Here is a 16,321-nt window from a genome sequence, read left to right as displayed (position 1 = left end):
CTGTCCTCCCGATGGATCCAATCGTTGGGTAGAACTCCGGAAAGCGGCCTCGCTATTGGACTATCGGAGAAGGAGGGCGGGACCGCCTGGGATTGGTCGGGCGGAGTTGCCGTGGCGATGGCTTCTGGCCGCGTTGATTGGCGGGGTTGTGTCTCTGAGGTGAAGGGGAGAGAGGAGGCAGAGGTTGGCTCTGGAAAAGGGGGCGGGGCCAAAGCGGGCGAGGAAGGGGCGGGGCCAAGGCGGTCAGGGGGCGGGGCATCCTGTTCGTGATAGGAATCTGTGCTCCCGAACAAGCAAAGAAAGAACTACGCTTCCGCAATTGGTGTCATGGCGGTTGCCCGCCTCTAGGGGCGCTTACATCTTGCAATTTATTGCAGTTTGACACCGCTTTGGGCCCTTCCACACAGCCCTATATCCCAGAATATCAAGGCAGGAAATCCCACATTGTCTGACTGTGGGCTCAAGATTACCCAGGGCCCTTCCACACAGCCCTATATCCCAGAATATCAAGGCAGAAAATCCCACATTCTCTGCCTTGAACTAGAATATATGGCAATGTGGACTCAGATAGCAGAGAGTGTTTGAGGACTGGGACATCCATAGGGATACCAAGGTGCTTGTTTATAAAGCTATTGTCCTCCCAACCCTGCTCTATGCCTGCGAGACGTGGACTGTCTACAGACGTCACATGCAACTCCTGGAACAATTCCACCACCGCTGCCTCGGGGAAATCCTGCAAATCTCTTGGAAAGACAAGCAGACAAATGTCAGTGTGCTGGAAGAAGCAAAGACCACCAGCATTGAAGTGATGCTCCTCTGCCATCAACTCCTCTGGACCAGCCACGTTGTCCGGATACCCAACCATTGTCTCCCAAAGCAGTTGCTACTCCAAAACTGCTACTCCAAACTCAGACTGCTACTCCAAACTCAAGAACGGAAAAACGGAAAAACTCAAGAATGGAAAAATGGAGTGTTGGTGGGCAGGAAAAGAGATTTAAAGATTTGCTCAAAGAAGCCAACCTCTGACATAGACACTGAGAACTGGGAAGCCCTGGACCTTAAGCACTCCAGCTGGAGGTCAGCTGTGATCAGCAGTGCTGCAGAATTTGAAGAGGCATGAATGGAGGGCAAAAGGGAGAAATGTGCCAAAAGGAAGGCAAGTCAAGTCAACCCTGACTGGGACCGCCTTCCACCTGGAAACTGATGCCCTCACTGCAAGAGAAGATGCAGGTCAAGAATAGGGCTCCACAGTCACCTACGGACCCACTGCCAGACCACAGATCTTGGAAGACAATCCTACTCGGACAACGAGGGATCGCCTAAGTAAGTAAGGACTCAGATAACCCAGTTCAAAGAAGATATTGTGGGATTTTCTGCCTTGATATTCTGGGATATAGGGCTGTGTGGAAGGGCCTTGTAACTGCCATGGATCAGGGCTATTCCACACAAGCCTATAAACCAGAACATCAAGGCAGAAAATTGGGGATGTTATTCAGCTGTGTGGAAGGGGTCTCAGTGGTATGGAATCTTTGGAGGTGTTGTTTGACAAGGCATGGAGCCTTTTCTACTATACAATATCCCAGAATAGTTGTAGGGTATCAGAACAAACACAAAACAATCTATGTAAGGAGAAAGTATAGTATGCAAAGAGCAAATAATATACAATTTACCGAAATCCCCAGTACACAGCTCAATTTAGTGGCATTAAAATTACTCGCATTTTGAATTACGGTACTTCAGAATTTCTCGCAGTTTGAATTACTACAAGCAGAGTCACTTCTTGTAAAGCTATCAGGCACTATGTGAGTATATGTTTGCTGTATGTGTTATCTTTACTTTTGTAATTTTACCAATCTCATAGATACAAGGTTCATTTAGTAGCACAATAATGTTGTAATCACCCCTTTAAAATGAAAATCCTTCCAAATCTGCTTCAACATGAGGTAATTAAATGTTAGGCATAGGATACTTAGAAAATAATACTGAAAAACCTGCTCAGACAGAGAAACCTTTGTGGTTTTCCCCTAAGGCTCAGCAACAAGCAGGAACATAGCAAATGGACAGGTTCTGGAGTGTTCATTTGAAGACACCCTGCTTCTTATGTGCCTTCAAGTCAATTCTGACTTGAAGGCACATAAGATGTCGTCATAGGGTTCTCTTGGTAAGGGGAGGCTTGTCATCACCTTCCCATGAAGACTGAAAAGATGAGACCTGCCCAAGGTCACTCAGTGAACTTGTATGGCTTGAATAATTGTTTCTCATAGTTCTATAGATAGTTCAACATTCAGATTGGAACACTTAATTTCTAAATCAGTATGCATTCTATCAGTCTGGATCAGGCATGGGCAAACTTTGGCCCTCCAGGTGTTTTGGACTTCAACTCCCATAACTGATTGTTAGGAATTGTAGGAGTTGGTCCAAAACACCTGGAGGGCCAAAGTTTGCCCGTGCTAGACCCAAATCCTCAAACTACCCACAACACAAGTGCTTAATGACTGGGAGTATGGCTGTTGAACAGCTTGCCATTTCAACAAAACAAGGAATGAATGTGTTTGAAGGTGCATATGTACTATAGACTTAATGCAGTTTGACACTGCTTTAACTGCTGTGGCTCAGTGCAATGCAGTCATGGGAGTTGTAGTTCTATAGCCTTCTCTGCCAAAGAGTGCCTGGTGCGTCACTGCACTACAACTCTCGGTTGTATTTAGTGGAAAAAGGAAACTATAAAAATTATATGTCCACAGTCACATAAGCTGTCTAGCATTATCACACCATGCCCACTTAGTTCCAAAATTAAATAAGGATCAGAACAGAGGAGGTTGTTAAATGCCCATCTAGATCCACTTAAAAAGATAGTGTGAAGCTACAGGATTCTACAATATTGAAATTTGGTTGTTAAAAGTGGTGTCAAAATGCTTTGATTCTGTAGTGTAGATGCACCCATAGAGGGAGAACAGTTTACTATTACTACTGCCCAATGTGAGGCATTCTTCGGTGCTTAGTGTTGTCCCATTTCTATCAGGAGAAACTAGGCTTGCATCTTCCCTGTCTAATTAATTCAGTTTGACACCACTATTAACTGCTGAATGATATAGAATTATGGAACACGTAGTTTGGCAAGACTCCAGTGCTCTTTGGCAGAGAAGCTCTTAATGCCTTTGTAAAACCATAACTTTCCTGATTCCACAGCATTGAGTCGTGGCAGTTAAAGTAGTATCAAACTATATTAATTTGACAAGGTAGATGTACCCTAGGAATACTTCAAGAGGAAGCATGAATGCAAAACCATGACTATTTCCGTAAAAACAAAACAAAAAGAACTCAAAACTCTCAATAGTTACAGAAAATGTATTCCCTTCTGGAGGGCCTCTTTGGCAGTTTAAAAGCGGTTGAGAAAGTGGGATAGTAGAGGATTAACTGGGCCGTCCCTGCCAAACTAGGGGAGCTGGAGAGTATGCAGTTCTGTCCATAGTTGTATCCCTGCTCTTGCTGGACCCCTCCACTTCAACAATTTGCTGAATTTCTGGCTGGTTTTCCCTTAGGTGGCCTGTTGGTGGCAGGGCTAACCACATCTTGATGTGATGTGCCTGCGCTGATAGCTCTGTACCCTGCTCTTCCAAAAAGAACAAACTGTTTTAGTATGCTTTGTAGAGCACGTGGTATGCTCTTCTCCATGTCTTGTCTTTTGCGTGTATATGTATGCAAAGACAGAAGTAGTGAGGGGAAAACGCCAGTGCTTGGAATATTGGGTTTCAAAATTAGTTTGATAATGCTGAACACTGGAAGCTGCCAATATAAACATTAACAATTTAAATTGTGTCATTCTTGCTATTGTAAATTCATTTGCTATTTAATAGGCTACATTTGGAGCATACTGTGGAATACAGAGTGCTACTTTTCTCCCTAAAGTAAAGGTTTCCCCTGACATTAAGTCATGTCTAACTCTGGGGGGGGGGGGGGTGCTCCTCTCCATTTCTAAGCTGAAGAGCTAGCGTTGTCTGTAGACGCCTCCAAGGTCATGTGGCCAGCATGACTGCATGGAGCGCTGATACCTTCCTGCCAGAGTGGGACCTATTGATCAATTCACATTTGCATGTTTTCGAATTGCTAGGTTGGCAGAAGCTGGGGCTAACAGCAGGAGCTCACCCCATTCCTCAGATTCAAACCGTGGACCTTTTGGCCAGCAAGTTCAGCAGCTCAGCGGTTTAACCTGCTGCACCACCAGGGGCTCTGTGTTCCTTAAGGAAGCATATTTTGTTGTCAGCTCATTCAAAAGAGTTAAGTTTAGTCTTTTAAAAATGCATTGAATTTTCCCCTCCATAGGCCATATTATGCATTTTGAAACTGGGTTATATGGTCAGTGTAGACTCGTATCATGCAGTGTAGATGAGGCTATAAACAGCAAACCCCATAACAGGATTTTTGTCTGGGAATGCTTGAGAATGTAACACCTCTAGCTCAGATGGGAGTGACTGTGTCTCATGACTGCCATGGGATCTCATCTTATGCCCACTTCTGTTACTCATCTGCATCTCTCTTTTCTTTCCACCCCATCAACTGTAATCTTCACTTGCTCTTCAATGTCTTCTTGGTTAAAAGTTAATAAGGAGTGGTTTATTTCAGTTAGAAGGCACTGATCTTCCACCATAGTTAATGGATCGGTACAACGATCCTTTGTGAATCGGGATGAAGATCACTGAATCTAATTTTTTGATGACTCCTGAGTTTGTGCAGCACATTTTAGCTTCACAACTAAATTGTTGCATCCTTTCTTCCTTTTCACTTCTAATTAAAATGTACAGTCTACCAAAATCAAGAGTATAGCATAGAATCAAGAGAAAGAGGAGAAAAATAGATAGGAGGTAAAAAGCAGAACAGCGTGGATGCAAAGAGAGTATTGTGTGAGTAAGATTAATAGGATGAGTGATACCTGACACACTACATGGGAAAGGGATTTAGGAGTTTTAGCAGCCTACAAGTTGAACATGAGTCAAAAGTGTGATGCAGCAGGTAAAAAAGCCAGTGCTTGGTTAGACCGCACCTAAAATAGTGTGTTTGATCCTGAGCACCAGAATTCAAGAAGGACAAGCTATCAGGATGTGTTGATTGTGTAGTCTTAGAATGGGAGTGGATTGATGCTGTGTAGTCCTGCCTAGCAGACTTTGGGGGGATTGGATGGCCTTTGGGATGTCTTCCAGTTCTATTAAATAAATAAATGAAATAAAGCACCATTTAGGCTTCACTTCAGGCAAAAGTATGTCTGCAGAACTCAGGAGGTATTACTACATTCTCAAACATCTAAAATCTTTTGACACATACTGTGACATAAATATTGGCATGCCTTTTCAGGATAGTGCTTTGTTGATTGCATGAATCCTAGCAAAACCCCTTTAACTCATTCCAAAAAATCTGGATACATTTCATGCATTGTACCTTATTTCAGTCAGGTGCTGCAATAAGTCTTTATTCTCCCTTTACACTGGAAACCACACTAGAACAGTAGAATTGTAGCTACACAATATTCATCATATGCATTAGAAATGCATCTCCCTTATAGAATTGGGGTTTTTTTTGTTTCCATTACAGTCAGAAATGTAGCTTGCTTTCTTGCTTTGTGGCCCTCTTTGAAGACAGGGTTTTTGCACATTATAACGGGTGAATTAGTTTTCCTTCTATGTGTCCTTTCTGAATAACAGGTGACACATCATAGTCTAAGCTACATTGATAAAAATGAGAGATTAGTTTTGGGGATGCGAATAGTACACCATGCAGGGCAGCTGAACTAAAGAGTGGCAGGCACATTAAGATTTTTGCTGTCTAAAATGCCCATTTAATTTGAAAAGTACAGTTCCCTGAAATGGTTTGGAAGCTTTGCTGTGGACTGCTTTTCAGATAAATCAACATCATCATCATATATTGCAGAATCTTTTTCATAACCATAAAACCCTGCTTACTCTAGTCCTGTAACTGACCATCAGATTTTTTAAAGATCTAATTGTCCTGCAGGGAAGGTGGTGCTGGGAGGCAAGATTGAGGACTGACTGGGGTCGTTTCAAAGGCTATGTCCTGCCTGAAGATTTCTCACTTGTGCCGCATTATATTCTGGAACCAAAGGATGATTAATATAATATCTGGAGCGAATTGCTCCTGATAGAAGCCACTGAAATGCAAAGCCACCTAGAAACATGACATAAAAGCCTTTCTACTTATTTGCTGGGATATGGCAGTCTCTGTACTAAGAAGCAAAGAGCAAACCTAACATTGAAGCTGATCAGTCAATATACTTTCAGGTACTCTTTCTTCCAATGTAACTAAACAGGAAGTACATTTATGTACCATAAGTAAATTTCCTTTAGGGATGCTCATACCTCAACTGGTAGATAATGTTTGGTAACAGCCATTTAATGAGACTTACACCAGCAGAGCAGTTTCAGAATCAACCCTTTGAATGCTTTAAACAGATGAATGTTATGAATTTAGAACATAAAGGCATCAGGTCCCATCCTACCTTGGAAGCAAAGTTGGTCAGCTCTGTATAGGAGACTGTCAACAAATACCAGGTTCAGGTGAGGATTCCTCTATTCTCGAGGAATCTTCTTTAGAAGAAGATGTAAAGCTCCACAATCTGAGCAATCTGAGCAATCAGTTTCCAGACTTTCACACTGGGAGACAGATCAGATTGCTCCTGGGCCTCAGAACAGAAAGCATCCCAATTATCTCAAGATCCAGATCCCCATTTTTTGATTTAGTAGTAGAAGCTGTGCTACAATCTGGTCAGAGGGAATACAGGTGTTTTAAGTTGGAGAATGGGATGGCTCCCATATTAAGCGGCGCCTCCACCCATAAATAACTCTTCATAAGAAATGGGTTATTTAGGAATAAGATCTTGTCTTTGATAACTAGCCTGCAGCTGTTTCCAGGGTAGAGTTATAAAAACTCTGGTTAAAAGTCTTCAGTTCCAGCCTGAGTGTTGTTTGCATAATATCTGTTCTTCAGCTCCACAACACATTTTGGGATACTCAGTTGCTTCACTGCAACAGGAACTTCAAACTCTCTTTGGAGTCTAGCTCATGGCATTAGATTTAACAGGATTTTTCCTTTTGTTTCTTTGGGTTGACAACTTGACACTGCCTGAATCAATATTCTTCTATTTCGCTCTAAAACAAGCTACAATTGCTGTATGTAAATGTGACATGTTGTGAGGGCTATCATAATGCAGAACAACCCCATGTATAGGCCTAACTGAAGTCACAGGGAGCTACACTCAAGCAAATGTGTGCAGGACTGTGAACAAGGAATGATATAAACTATTTACCAAACTGAAAATTTCCATGACTTTACTTTGGATGCTTTTCTGTGTGAATGCTAGCTTAAAACAAATAAGATTATAAAACGTAATACTTTATTAAATAATACAAGAAAAGGCTCAAGGAATGACAAGCAAATGAGGATTTTGGTTCTGTAGGATTTATACACCGATCAATGATTCATGTTTATTTAGCATATATGCTGAACAAGCAAATGGTCTTCTTTGGATGAAATCAATTTCGGTCCTCAAACTGTGCCTTATTTTTTAACAGAAATGCTGCCAGATATTCAATAGGATTTGGTGGTCTGAAAAGAAAAAGAAAACAGAAGTAATTTCTTACATAAACTAGTTTTTAACTTCAAGTATGTGTTTTACTTCAAGATATGATTATTTGACAGCATTTACATTTTAAAAGATAATGTTTATATATATTTCTTTCTCTTCTTTCACAGAAAGGAGAACTTCATTTCTGACAGAGTTAATGTAAGTGGTGGCATTGTGTGAAGCCAGAGCTGGCAACAGGTGGGAACCCTGTTTTTGATCCATCCTGAATACTAATATCTTTCATTATGTGGTGCCAAGTTCTATCTTTGCATCCCATGACTTCTCACCATAGCCCTTCTTTGAGATCCTTTATGCTCCCTGGTCCCCATTAATGCACACTGTATTTTCTCCGGATTAATAGCACCCTGTGTCTTTACTGCTCCATGCCCTCTGCTGCTAGCTTGCTTGATTTCTTTGCTGGCCAAAAAAGCTTCCTTTCCTCAATGGCCAGAATAGAAACATAGGAGTTGTCGGAGGAAAGACAAGCTACTCTGACCCTCTGCTGGCAGCTCATTCTGCCTCCATGCCAGCTGCAAAGGAAAAGAAGAACCTCCTTGTGATTCCTCCTGGTTTAGCCAACTCAGAAACAAAGGGACAGAGCAATCTGTTAGTCCTCTGACAGCCCCTGTGTTTTTCAGCTAAACACATAAAGTGAGGGTGTTGGAAGAGGGAAACCGACGGCTAAGATAGAAAGGCACTAACTGCCAGAATTCCCTGGACTAAAGGTTTTCCATCCCTATACAGACTAAATTTTAATATTGTGAAGAATGGCTGGTCTATTTAAAACATTTGATCTGATTATTTTTAACTAAGAGAAAATACATTTTTAGGAGATATTCCTTCAGGCAAAGTTGTGCAGTCAGCAGTATTTCAATTTCCACAGAGTTTGTCTATTTCAGCCCTTTCTTGCTTTTATTTATTTACTTAATTTATTTTTATCCCACCTTTCTCCCTAAAGAGACTCAAGGTGGGAGGAAGAACGTAGAGAAAACTGGTTATATCTTTTCTGGACATACTTCAAAAGCAAGGAAAGGTGTGAACAGAGAATACTTGGCTCTCAGAGCTTTCACCACCCCTTTCTCCCTACAGCACTCTCTCTGTAAAGGGAGGAGAAGAAATTGTGATAATGTAACAATATACAATCAAAGCAAAGGTAAAAAATGTTGTTTTTCAGGTTTTTCAAATCAGACTTCAGTTTTCTATTTAATAAGACAGTTATAGTGTTGAATTAATTAAGGCTGATGACAGGTGTAATTCTAACTGCTCCAAGGTAGACATTATTAAGCCTCTGGAAAATTCTCATTTTTAAATTTAATCCATCACTGAAAAATCAAATGGAATAATAAAATTGGATATGCACTACACTATTTTAAACTCTGGAGAGAAACTCATATGGATGAACCTTCTTCACTATGCTTTCCTCAAATCCTTTAACTAGAATATCAAGAACATTTAGTGTTTTGTGTAAAGGAGAATTTGTATGTACAATTAGGAACAATATATCCAAAGAGAAAATTGCCATCCTATCTAATTTTTGTAAAAGCTAGGTCTGTATAACATATCCAAGTATAAGTTATATTTGTTGTTACAAATGAAATGCTATAAAAATCGGCATACCTGTCCTTTGCAAGCACCGCAAGTCCTTGTAGTAGGATAGGCACTACTGTTTGATCCAGGTAGGCACGTGTAGGCAATGCCTGAAGATCCACTTTCTGCTTTGATGTTTTCTCTGCATTTGCCTTCTCATTTTCCACTATTCGCTTAAAATATAAAACACGTACTTCATGACAATAACATAAATATTGTACTTGAAAACATCAAGCCCTGTAGTTTTGAACTAAACTGGCCACAAAGTGAATAAAAATCCATGTGATTAGTTTACTGAAATAAATATATGTTCTGTAACAAGCCAGACAAAGCACCAAAAATCAAAGTTTACTCATTCCTTGAAGATTTATCACTGTGGATTTATATTTATTGTAGAATTAATGAGGTTGACACCATTTTAATGGGTGTTGTTCAATGTTATAGAGCTGTGGGATCTGTAGTTTTACAAGGGTTTTAGCCTTCTCTGCTAAATAATGCTGATGCCTCAACTACAACTCTCCGTATTCCAGAGTAGGGAGCCAGGGCAGTTAAAGTGGTGACAGACTGCATTAATTCCACAGTACAGATGAACAATAAGTAAAACATTTAGAGTATTGTTGCCTGGCTCTCTTTAACAGACTCATATCATGGATTTTTATGTGGAATATTTAGTCCTTCCAATAGTGAATTCACAGTTGTTTTGCATCCAAAAGCATACAAAATTAAAATAATCTTCATAAATAACTTCATTGTAAGTTTCTATACTTTTGTACAGCACTGTGTCTATATTTTTATATAACATTGTAAGCTCATGTCTGAATAACCAGTCTTGAATTATTTTTTAAAGAACAGGTAAAACAAAACTCTGTCACTCATTAGGTGGTTTACTGTTAGTGACTTATGTGCTCTTTTGGATGGAGTACAAGGAGATGTTAAACCTTTGTGTTTCAGACAAAACCTCCCAACAGCAGCCTAATTCCAGGAGTACTGCTGTTACTGCTTATTGGTGAAGAAGAGAGGGAAGCAATTCAGATTATGAAGATGGGACTATCTAAGTTCCCGTGGCAAAGAAAAAGAGGATGCATTGAATCTGCAAGCATAGCTTTGCTTCTTTCCCCCCATTGATATGACACCAGCTGCTTCTTCATGATCTGAAATGCTTCCTCCATTCCTCCCTCTCCACTGCACCACCAGTGAGCAGTTACAGTAGGGCCCCCTTATTTATTTATTGCATTTATATACCGCTTTTCTCACCCCTGAGGGGATTCAAAGTGGTGTACAACAAGTAATGGCAAAATTTAATGCCAACATGTATACAAACCAAAGAATAACTAAAACAATAACGTGTAACTATAAATTAAACCTTAAAATCATATTAAACATAGAACATAAACACAAATTTAAAATTAAAATATAGAATTGAAAACATCTTATGCATTGAAATCACAAAATCCCCTTGCAGTATTAAAACCACCAGAGTGGGTAGGACATGGAACTGTGCATGCAGTACATTATGTTCTGCCTGCTCAACACAGGTTATTTAACACTATTTCATACATTTTCCCACAATGAATGCAAGAAAACAGGACCAGAAAATCAGCCTATCATAAATCAATATACTCCCATTCACATCAACTACACAAATTACCGTTATATGTGTGTGCATACTTTTAATTGCCCTTTCAACCTATGGCAACCCCATTAATTTCATAGGATTTTTAAGGCAAAGAATACTCAGAGGTGGTTTTGACAGTTTCTTCCTGCACAATATAGTCCACAGCACCTGGGATTCATTGGTGGCCTTCCATCCAAGTACTAACCAGCACTGACCATTAGACACTTAAGGAAATTATGTAAGACAGTGCCAGAAATGATTTTAAGAACTAATATAATAATAATAATAATAATAATAATAATAATAATAATAAACTTTATTTGTACCCCGCTCCATCTCCCCAATGGGGACTCAGTGCGGCTTACATGAGGCCAAGCCCAAAACAACAATTACATGAAATAAAACAAAACTGAAAATGCAAATAATAAACAATAATAACACAATTACGTAAAACAAAAGACAAAAAACTAATTCTTACCTCTACATTCTCTGTTAGACCATATTCTGCATGAGGGTTTTCAGGAACCTATAAAACAACAGATGATTTAAAATTAAAACCAAATATTGAAAAAATGATAAAACTAGAAGCATTAAGGGGAAATATATATATATATATATATATATTCTTACCTGTGGCTGGGCCTCCATAGGCTGTTCTGTGTCCATGATGTGTAGACTTCAGCAAAGGTAAAGTAGTCTTGGAAGGAAAAACAAGGAAAGCATATTGCTAATTATACTGCAATGTGGTTTTGAAAGCTGACATGTAAAATACATCTAACATCCCAAATGTTAGGAACTCGTGGGAATCAATTAAAACGAATTCAAATGTTCTTATTAAAAGAATTCTTGTCAATTATATTATTTCATATAAAAACTAGAATTCAATTTACCTTGGGAAGATGACAAATTGGTTTAACTATTTGAATTCATCCTTTAAACTAGCCTTTTTTACCTGGAAGAAACCTTTGTAATAATTTTTCAGGTCTCAAGGAACTCCAGCCAAAAATGTTTTACCTCTACCCCCTCCCCAAGAAATCATGTCAGAGAAGCTATTATAGATATCATGGAGGTGCAATGTTATTTTACAACAATGTTGTAAAGCTGTGGTTCTCAACCTGTGGGTCCCCAGGTGTTTAGGCCTACAACTCCCAGAAATCCCAGCCAGTTTACCAGCTGTTAGGATTTCTGGGAGTTGAAGGCCAAAACATCTGGGGACCCACAGGTTGAGAACCACTCTTGTAAAGTTTTGTTAGACGTTCTTCCATACTTATTTTAAGTAAGCTTCCTTTATTTCAACAGGCCTTACTCCCAAGGAAGTGTCTATGTATCAAAACAAAAGCTCCATTCATTATTACACTGCAATGAAGAGATGCTCCAAAAACAGATGAAAAAAAACCCTCCAAAAAAGCAATTAATTTTCCTGCTCAGCTTTCAATAAAGTTTTTTATTCACCTCCCTTTCTATAGGTGCATCTACAATGTAAAATTAGTGCAGCTGGACAACATTTAACTACCATGCTATGGAAGTCTGGGAGTTATAGTTTGTTGAGGCCTCAGCACCCTTAGGCAGAGAGGCCCAACGACCTTGTAAAACCACAGCTCCCAAGACTGAGTGGTGTCGACTGGCATTCATTTTACACTGTAAAGTTTTACACCTTAACCCTCATGGAAGTGGGGCGATCACATTCAAGGGGGGAAGGGATGGGAGCCAATGGAGGGAGCCAATGGACCTCCCCCACCCCGCCCTCAGAGCCAGAGCCCAGCGGCCTACCTTTCCTCCAGACCCCGCTCTCGAGTGCCTCAACTCTGCGGAGGCAAACCGGCGAGCAAGTGACCGTCGCGGAGCAACAAGAGAAACAAACGCCCTGCCAGCAGCCTCGGTTGCCGTGAAGCCTTGTGCCGTAAAAGAGGGAGACTGTCGTAATGCAACGTCCGGAGTGACGGAGCTCTTGCTGCGCCTGCGCAATAATGAGAGCTGGCTTGTTTTCCAGAAAGGGAGAGGGAGGGCATTGGGGAAAGGCGGTGTTTGGGGATTTTTTTTTGTAAACACGCTGCAAAGTTATAGAGCCTTGACACTCAATGCTGTGAAAATCTGGGGCTTGTGGTTTCTGTGTGAAGTATTTACTTTTTTCTTCATTCTCTTGCCTTCCTTCCTTTCTGATCTTTCCCTCCATCCCTCCCTTCTTTCTTGTTCTTTCTTTCCTTCCTTCCTTCTCATAAATTTTTCCCTTGCTTTTTCTTCCTTCCTACACAAACCACAAATCCCAGCATTCCATAGGATGGAGCTATGGAAGTTAAAGTGTTGCCAAGCGGTTATAATTCTGCAGTGGATGGTCTCTTTCTATATTCAAAACATAGGCAGGTGGAGATAGGTCTGGTTATACAATAAAAGCAGTAAACCAAGCAGTAAATCTGCAGGAGGGAATCATAGAGTTGGAAGAGACATTGTATTGTCGAAAGCTTTCATGACCAGAATCACTGGGTTGTTGTAGGGTTTTTTTGGGCTATATAGCCATGTTCTAGAGGCATTCTCTCCTGACGTTTCGCCTGCATCTATGTCAAGCATCCTCAGTACTTTTGAGGATGCTTGCCATAGATGCAGGCAAAACGTTAGGAGAGAATGCCTCTAGAACATGGCCATATAGCCCGAAAAACCTTACAACAACCCAGGAAGAGACATCGTTGGCTATCCAGTCTAACCCCCTGCCAAGAAGCAGGAAAATCACATTCAAAGCACCCCGACAGATGGCCATCCAGATGGAATCTGCACCCTTCAATTGAACTGAAATGGATTTAAATGTCCTCAACTTGTCTTCTGAAACATAAACCTGACTTACCTATAACCCTAAATATATGTCACCTTTTTTTTGTTTAAGTCAGTCTATGGCCTCTAAGATGATCCAACTGAATGATGCGGAGAATATAATAAACACAAGCTCGGAACAGATACTTTTTTTTCCTTTTATACATTTAAGGATAAATTTCAGCAAACTTGAACTTTCTGATACCTGTCTCAATCTATGCAAATATGGTGGGTTTCCCTCCGTATATTTCAATGAAATGGTACAGCAGACTCTCAATCAGAATGCAACCAAATGGAACTATCAATTATCCGCCAAAAGAATAGAGGGAAAAAATACACAGTGCATTCACAAAGCTGTTTCTCTCTCTCTCTCTCTAAATGTTGGAAATAGGCAAGCCTCCTCTGTTTAATGATTTGTCTGTATATAATGTGTTGTTTGATTACTGTTCTTTGATATACAGTTTTTCCTGACTCTATGTTCTTGGGGTCGTGGGAGGGGCTGCAGACCATGTGGCCAGATCAGGGACTGTTTAGAACACAGTTATTGAGGAATGCCCATTGAAGATGACAGTTGGAAGTAGGCAGTTATAAATGAGTTGCACAGAGCTGTATAGTGTTGAAGAGACTGATAAAGACTGAGAGTTAAAGACACAAATTGAAATGTTTTGAAGTTTAAACTGACAAGAAATGTGTCTGTATCTTTAAATGCATGAAATTGTGAGTAAAACAAACATGTTATTTTAAAGAAGTCTACTTAAACTTTTCTCTGTTGAGAACATAAAATAGAAACAAGATATTTATAGAGAGATGTTTTTGAACACTAAACAACACTTCTGAAGATCTGCTATCAATCAATCTATCTATCTATATAGTGCATTGGCATATTTTCTGTTCCTAATAATTCAGAGTCACCTGGAAGTCAGTCTAGCAGCTGAAAACCAATTGCCAAGCATAAATAAATATGGATACCATTTCTTTTCTTAAAAGATATAAAGATTATGTTTTTCCCATTTTGTCATAATGCAATAGGATATGATCCTAACAGGTCATAATCCTCCATTTGTTTATGTGACCACTGATTATCCAATAATAAAAGTATGTCAGTTTGTTGATTTGCTTGCTTGTTGGTTTGTCCATTTGTATCACAAAAGCTCCTCCATGGCTTGATGGAACTGGACCAAATTTGGCACACATACCCTTAATTATCCAACTAAAAACAGTTGAGGGGTTTGCAATAAACAAACAAAAAACCTTTTGGGGCCCAGAGTAGAGGATAAGAAAAGGAAGCGGATTGGCTGTTGATAAGTGAAGTGACCCTCTCTGCCACATGAATGGGAATAAAAGGGGAGTGAATTGGATTGGCTGTTACTAGGTGAGGAAGGAAGGAAAGAAATAGGAAAAAGAAGGTAAAGAAAGAAAAGGAGAGAGGAAGAAAGAAGGGATGGACATAAGAGAAGGAAAGAGGGAAAGCTATGGGGGGAGGGTAAGAAAAGAAAAGAAAGACTTGGGGACCTCCCAGACAGGCCCTATATTCCTAATAATATTACAGTATAGTACAATATAGTAATATGTAATACTAATATTGTGCTGTGCTAATAATATATTGTATACACATATAATCTTGATATTATAATGCAATACAATGTAATACTAATAATACAATATAATTTTATATTTCACATTACACATATTATGAACAATATTACAGTATAGTGCAGGCATGGGGAACCTTCGGCCCTCCAGGTGTGGTGGACTTCAACTCCCACAATTCCTTGAGGCTCGGCATTCGCCCCAAAGGCTTACCTTGTCCCAAGGAATTGTGGGAGTTGAAGTCCACCACACCTGGAGGGCCGAAGGTTCCTGACCCCTGGTATAGTGGTATAGTACTATATAGTACTAATATTGTGCTTTGCTAATAATATAATATATTGTATGTACATATAACATGTAAGTCACTCCGAGTCCCCTTCGGGGTTAGAAGGGTGACAAATGTCGTAAATAAATAAATAAATCCCAGGTTCTGATCCCAGGTTTTCTGCTTTAAACTGGATCAAATGAGTCCGCACTGCCAGATAATCTGGGATAAACAGAAAACCTGGGACCAGATCCTGGGATATAGGGCTTGTCTGGAAGGGCCCAAAGGAAAGAAAGAAAAGGGGAGAAAGTGTACGAGGGAAAGCAAGGGAAGAAGGAAAGAAAGGAAACAAAGAGAGAGGGAAAAGGTGTATGAGGGAAAGGGAGGAAGGAATAAAAAAGAACCACAACAAAACGTCTGTTGGTGTTTCATTTCATTTCAGTTTTATTTCGGGTAAATTAACACCGCTTTGACTGCTGAAATCACGGGAGTTATAGTTTTACAAGTCCTTTAGCCTTCTCTGTCACAGAGTGAAGGTGCCTCCACCAAACGACAGCTCTCAGGATTTCACAGCATGGAGCCATGGCAGTTCAAGCGAGAGTACCAAACTGTGTTCATTCTGCATCCTAGAATGGACGCACACCTTCTAATTCCCCTTTCTCAGCTGCTTCGTTCTCTTACTGAATGACTACATTACCCAGAGTACATCGCTTCCGCGCACACAAAAAGGAGTGGGGCCTCCCTGATGTATTCTTTGGCTACACAGCTGCCTCTTTCACCGACTAGCAGCTGTTCCTCGAATTCTTTGACGGGATTGGTCGGCTCCCTT

The 16,321-nt window shown here is 40.2% G+C and overlaps 1 protein-coding gene and 1 long non-coding RNA gene across 2 annotated transcripts; one reads left to right on the top strand and one right to left on the bottom strand.

Annotated features, from left to right (window-relative positions):
- Positions 1 to 253: 253 nt before the first annotated feature.
- Positions 254 to 9,350, top strand: LOC137096149 (uncharacterized). The gene is made up of 2 exons (XR_010909348.1): positions 254 to 1,323; positions 7,762 to 9,350. It is a non-coding gene; the product is annotated as an uncharacterized lncRNA (long non-coding RNA).
- Positions 7,381 to 12,772, bottom strand: DPY30 (dpy-30 histone methyltransferase complex regulatory subunit). The gene is made up of 5 exons (XM_060753946.2): positions 12,606 to 12,772; positions 11,466 to 11,532; positions 11,314 to 11,361; positions 9,251 to 9,393; positions 7,381 to 7,614 (listed from the first exon to the last, which is right to left on the bottom strand). The coding sequence occupies exons 2-5, from the start codon at positions 11,499 to 11,501 to the stop codon at positions 7,542 to 7,544; spliced, it is 300 nt and encodes a 99-aa protein (XP_060609929.1). The 5' UTR covers positions 11,502 to 11,532; positions 12,606 to 12,772; the 3' UTR covers positions 7,381 to 7,541.
- Positions 12,773 to 16,321: the final 3,549 nt, after the last annotated feature.

This window comes from Anolis sagrei, chromosome 1 (genome assembly GCF_037176765.1).
Source record: "Anolis sagrei isolate rAnoSag1 chromosome 1, rAnoSag1.mat, whole genome shotgun sequence".
Classification (NCBI taxonomy): Eukaryota; Metazoa; Chordata; class Lepidosauria; order Squamata; family Dactyloidae; genus Anolis; species Anolis sagrei.
The sequence above is the reverse complement of the archived record's forward strand: the minus strand, read 5'-3'. Positions and strand labels throughout refer to the sequence as shown.

What these genes read in the sequence shown, in the direction of transcription:
- DPY30 (XM_060753946.2), bottom strand. Translation starts at nt 11,501, where the DNA reads ATGGACACAGAACAGCCTATGGAGGCCCAGCCACAG. An exon ending in GTCTAACAGAGAATGTAGAG is followed by an intron (nt 9,394 to 11,313) that starts GTAAGAATTAGT and finishes TTATATTTTAAG; the next exon opens with CGAATAGTGGAAAATGAGAA. An exon ending in GCGGTGCTTGCAAAGGACAG is followed by an intron (nt 7,615 to 9,250) that starts GTATGCCGATTT and finishes TTTTCTTTTCAG; the next exon opens with ACCACCAAATCCTATTGAAT.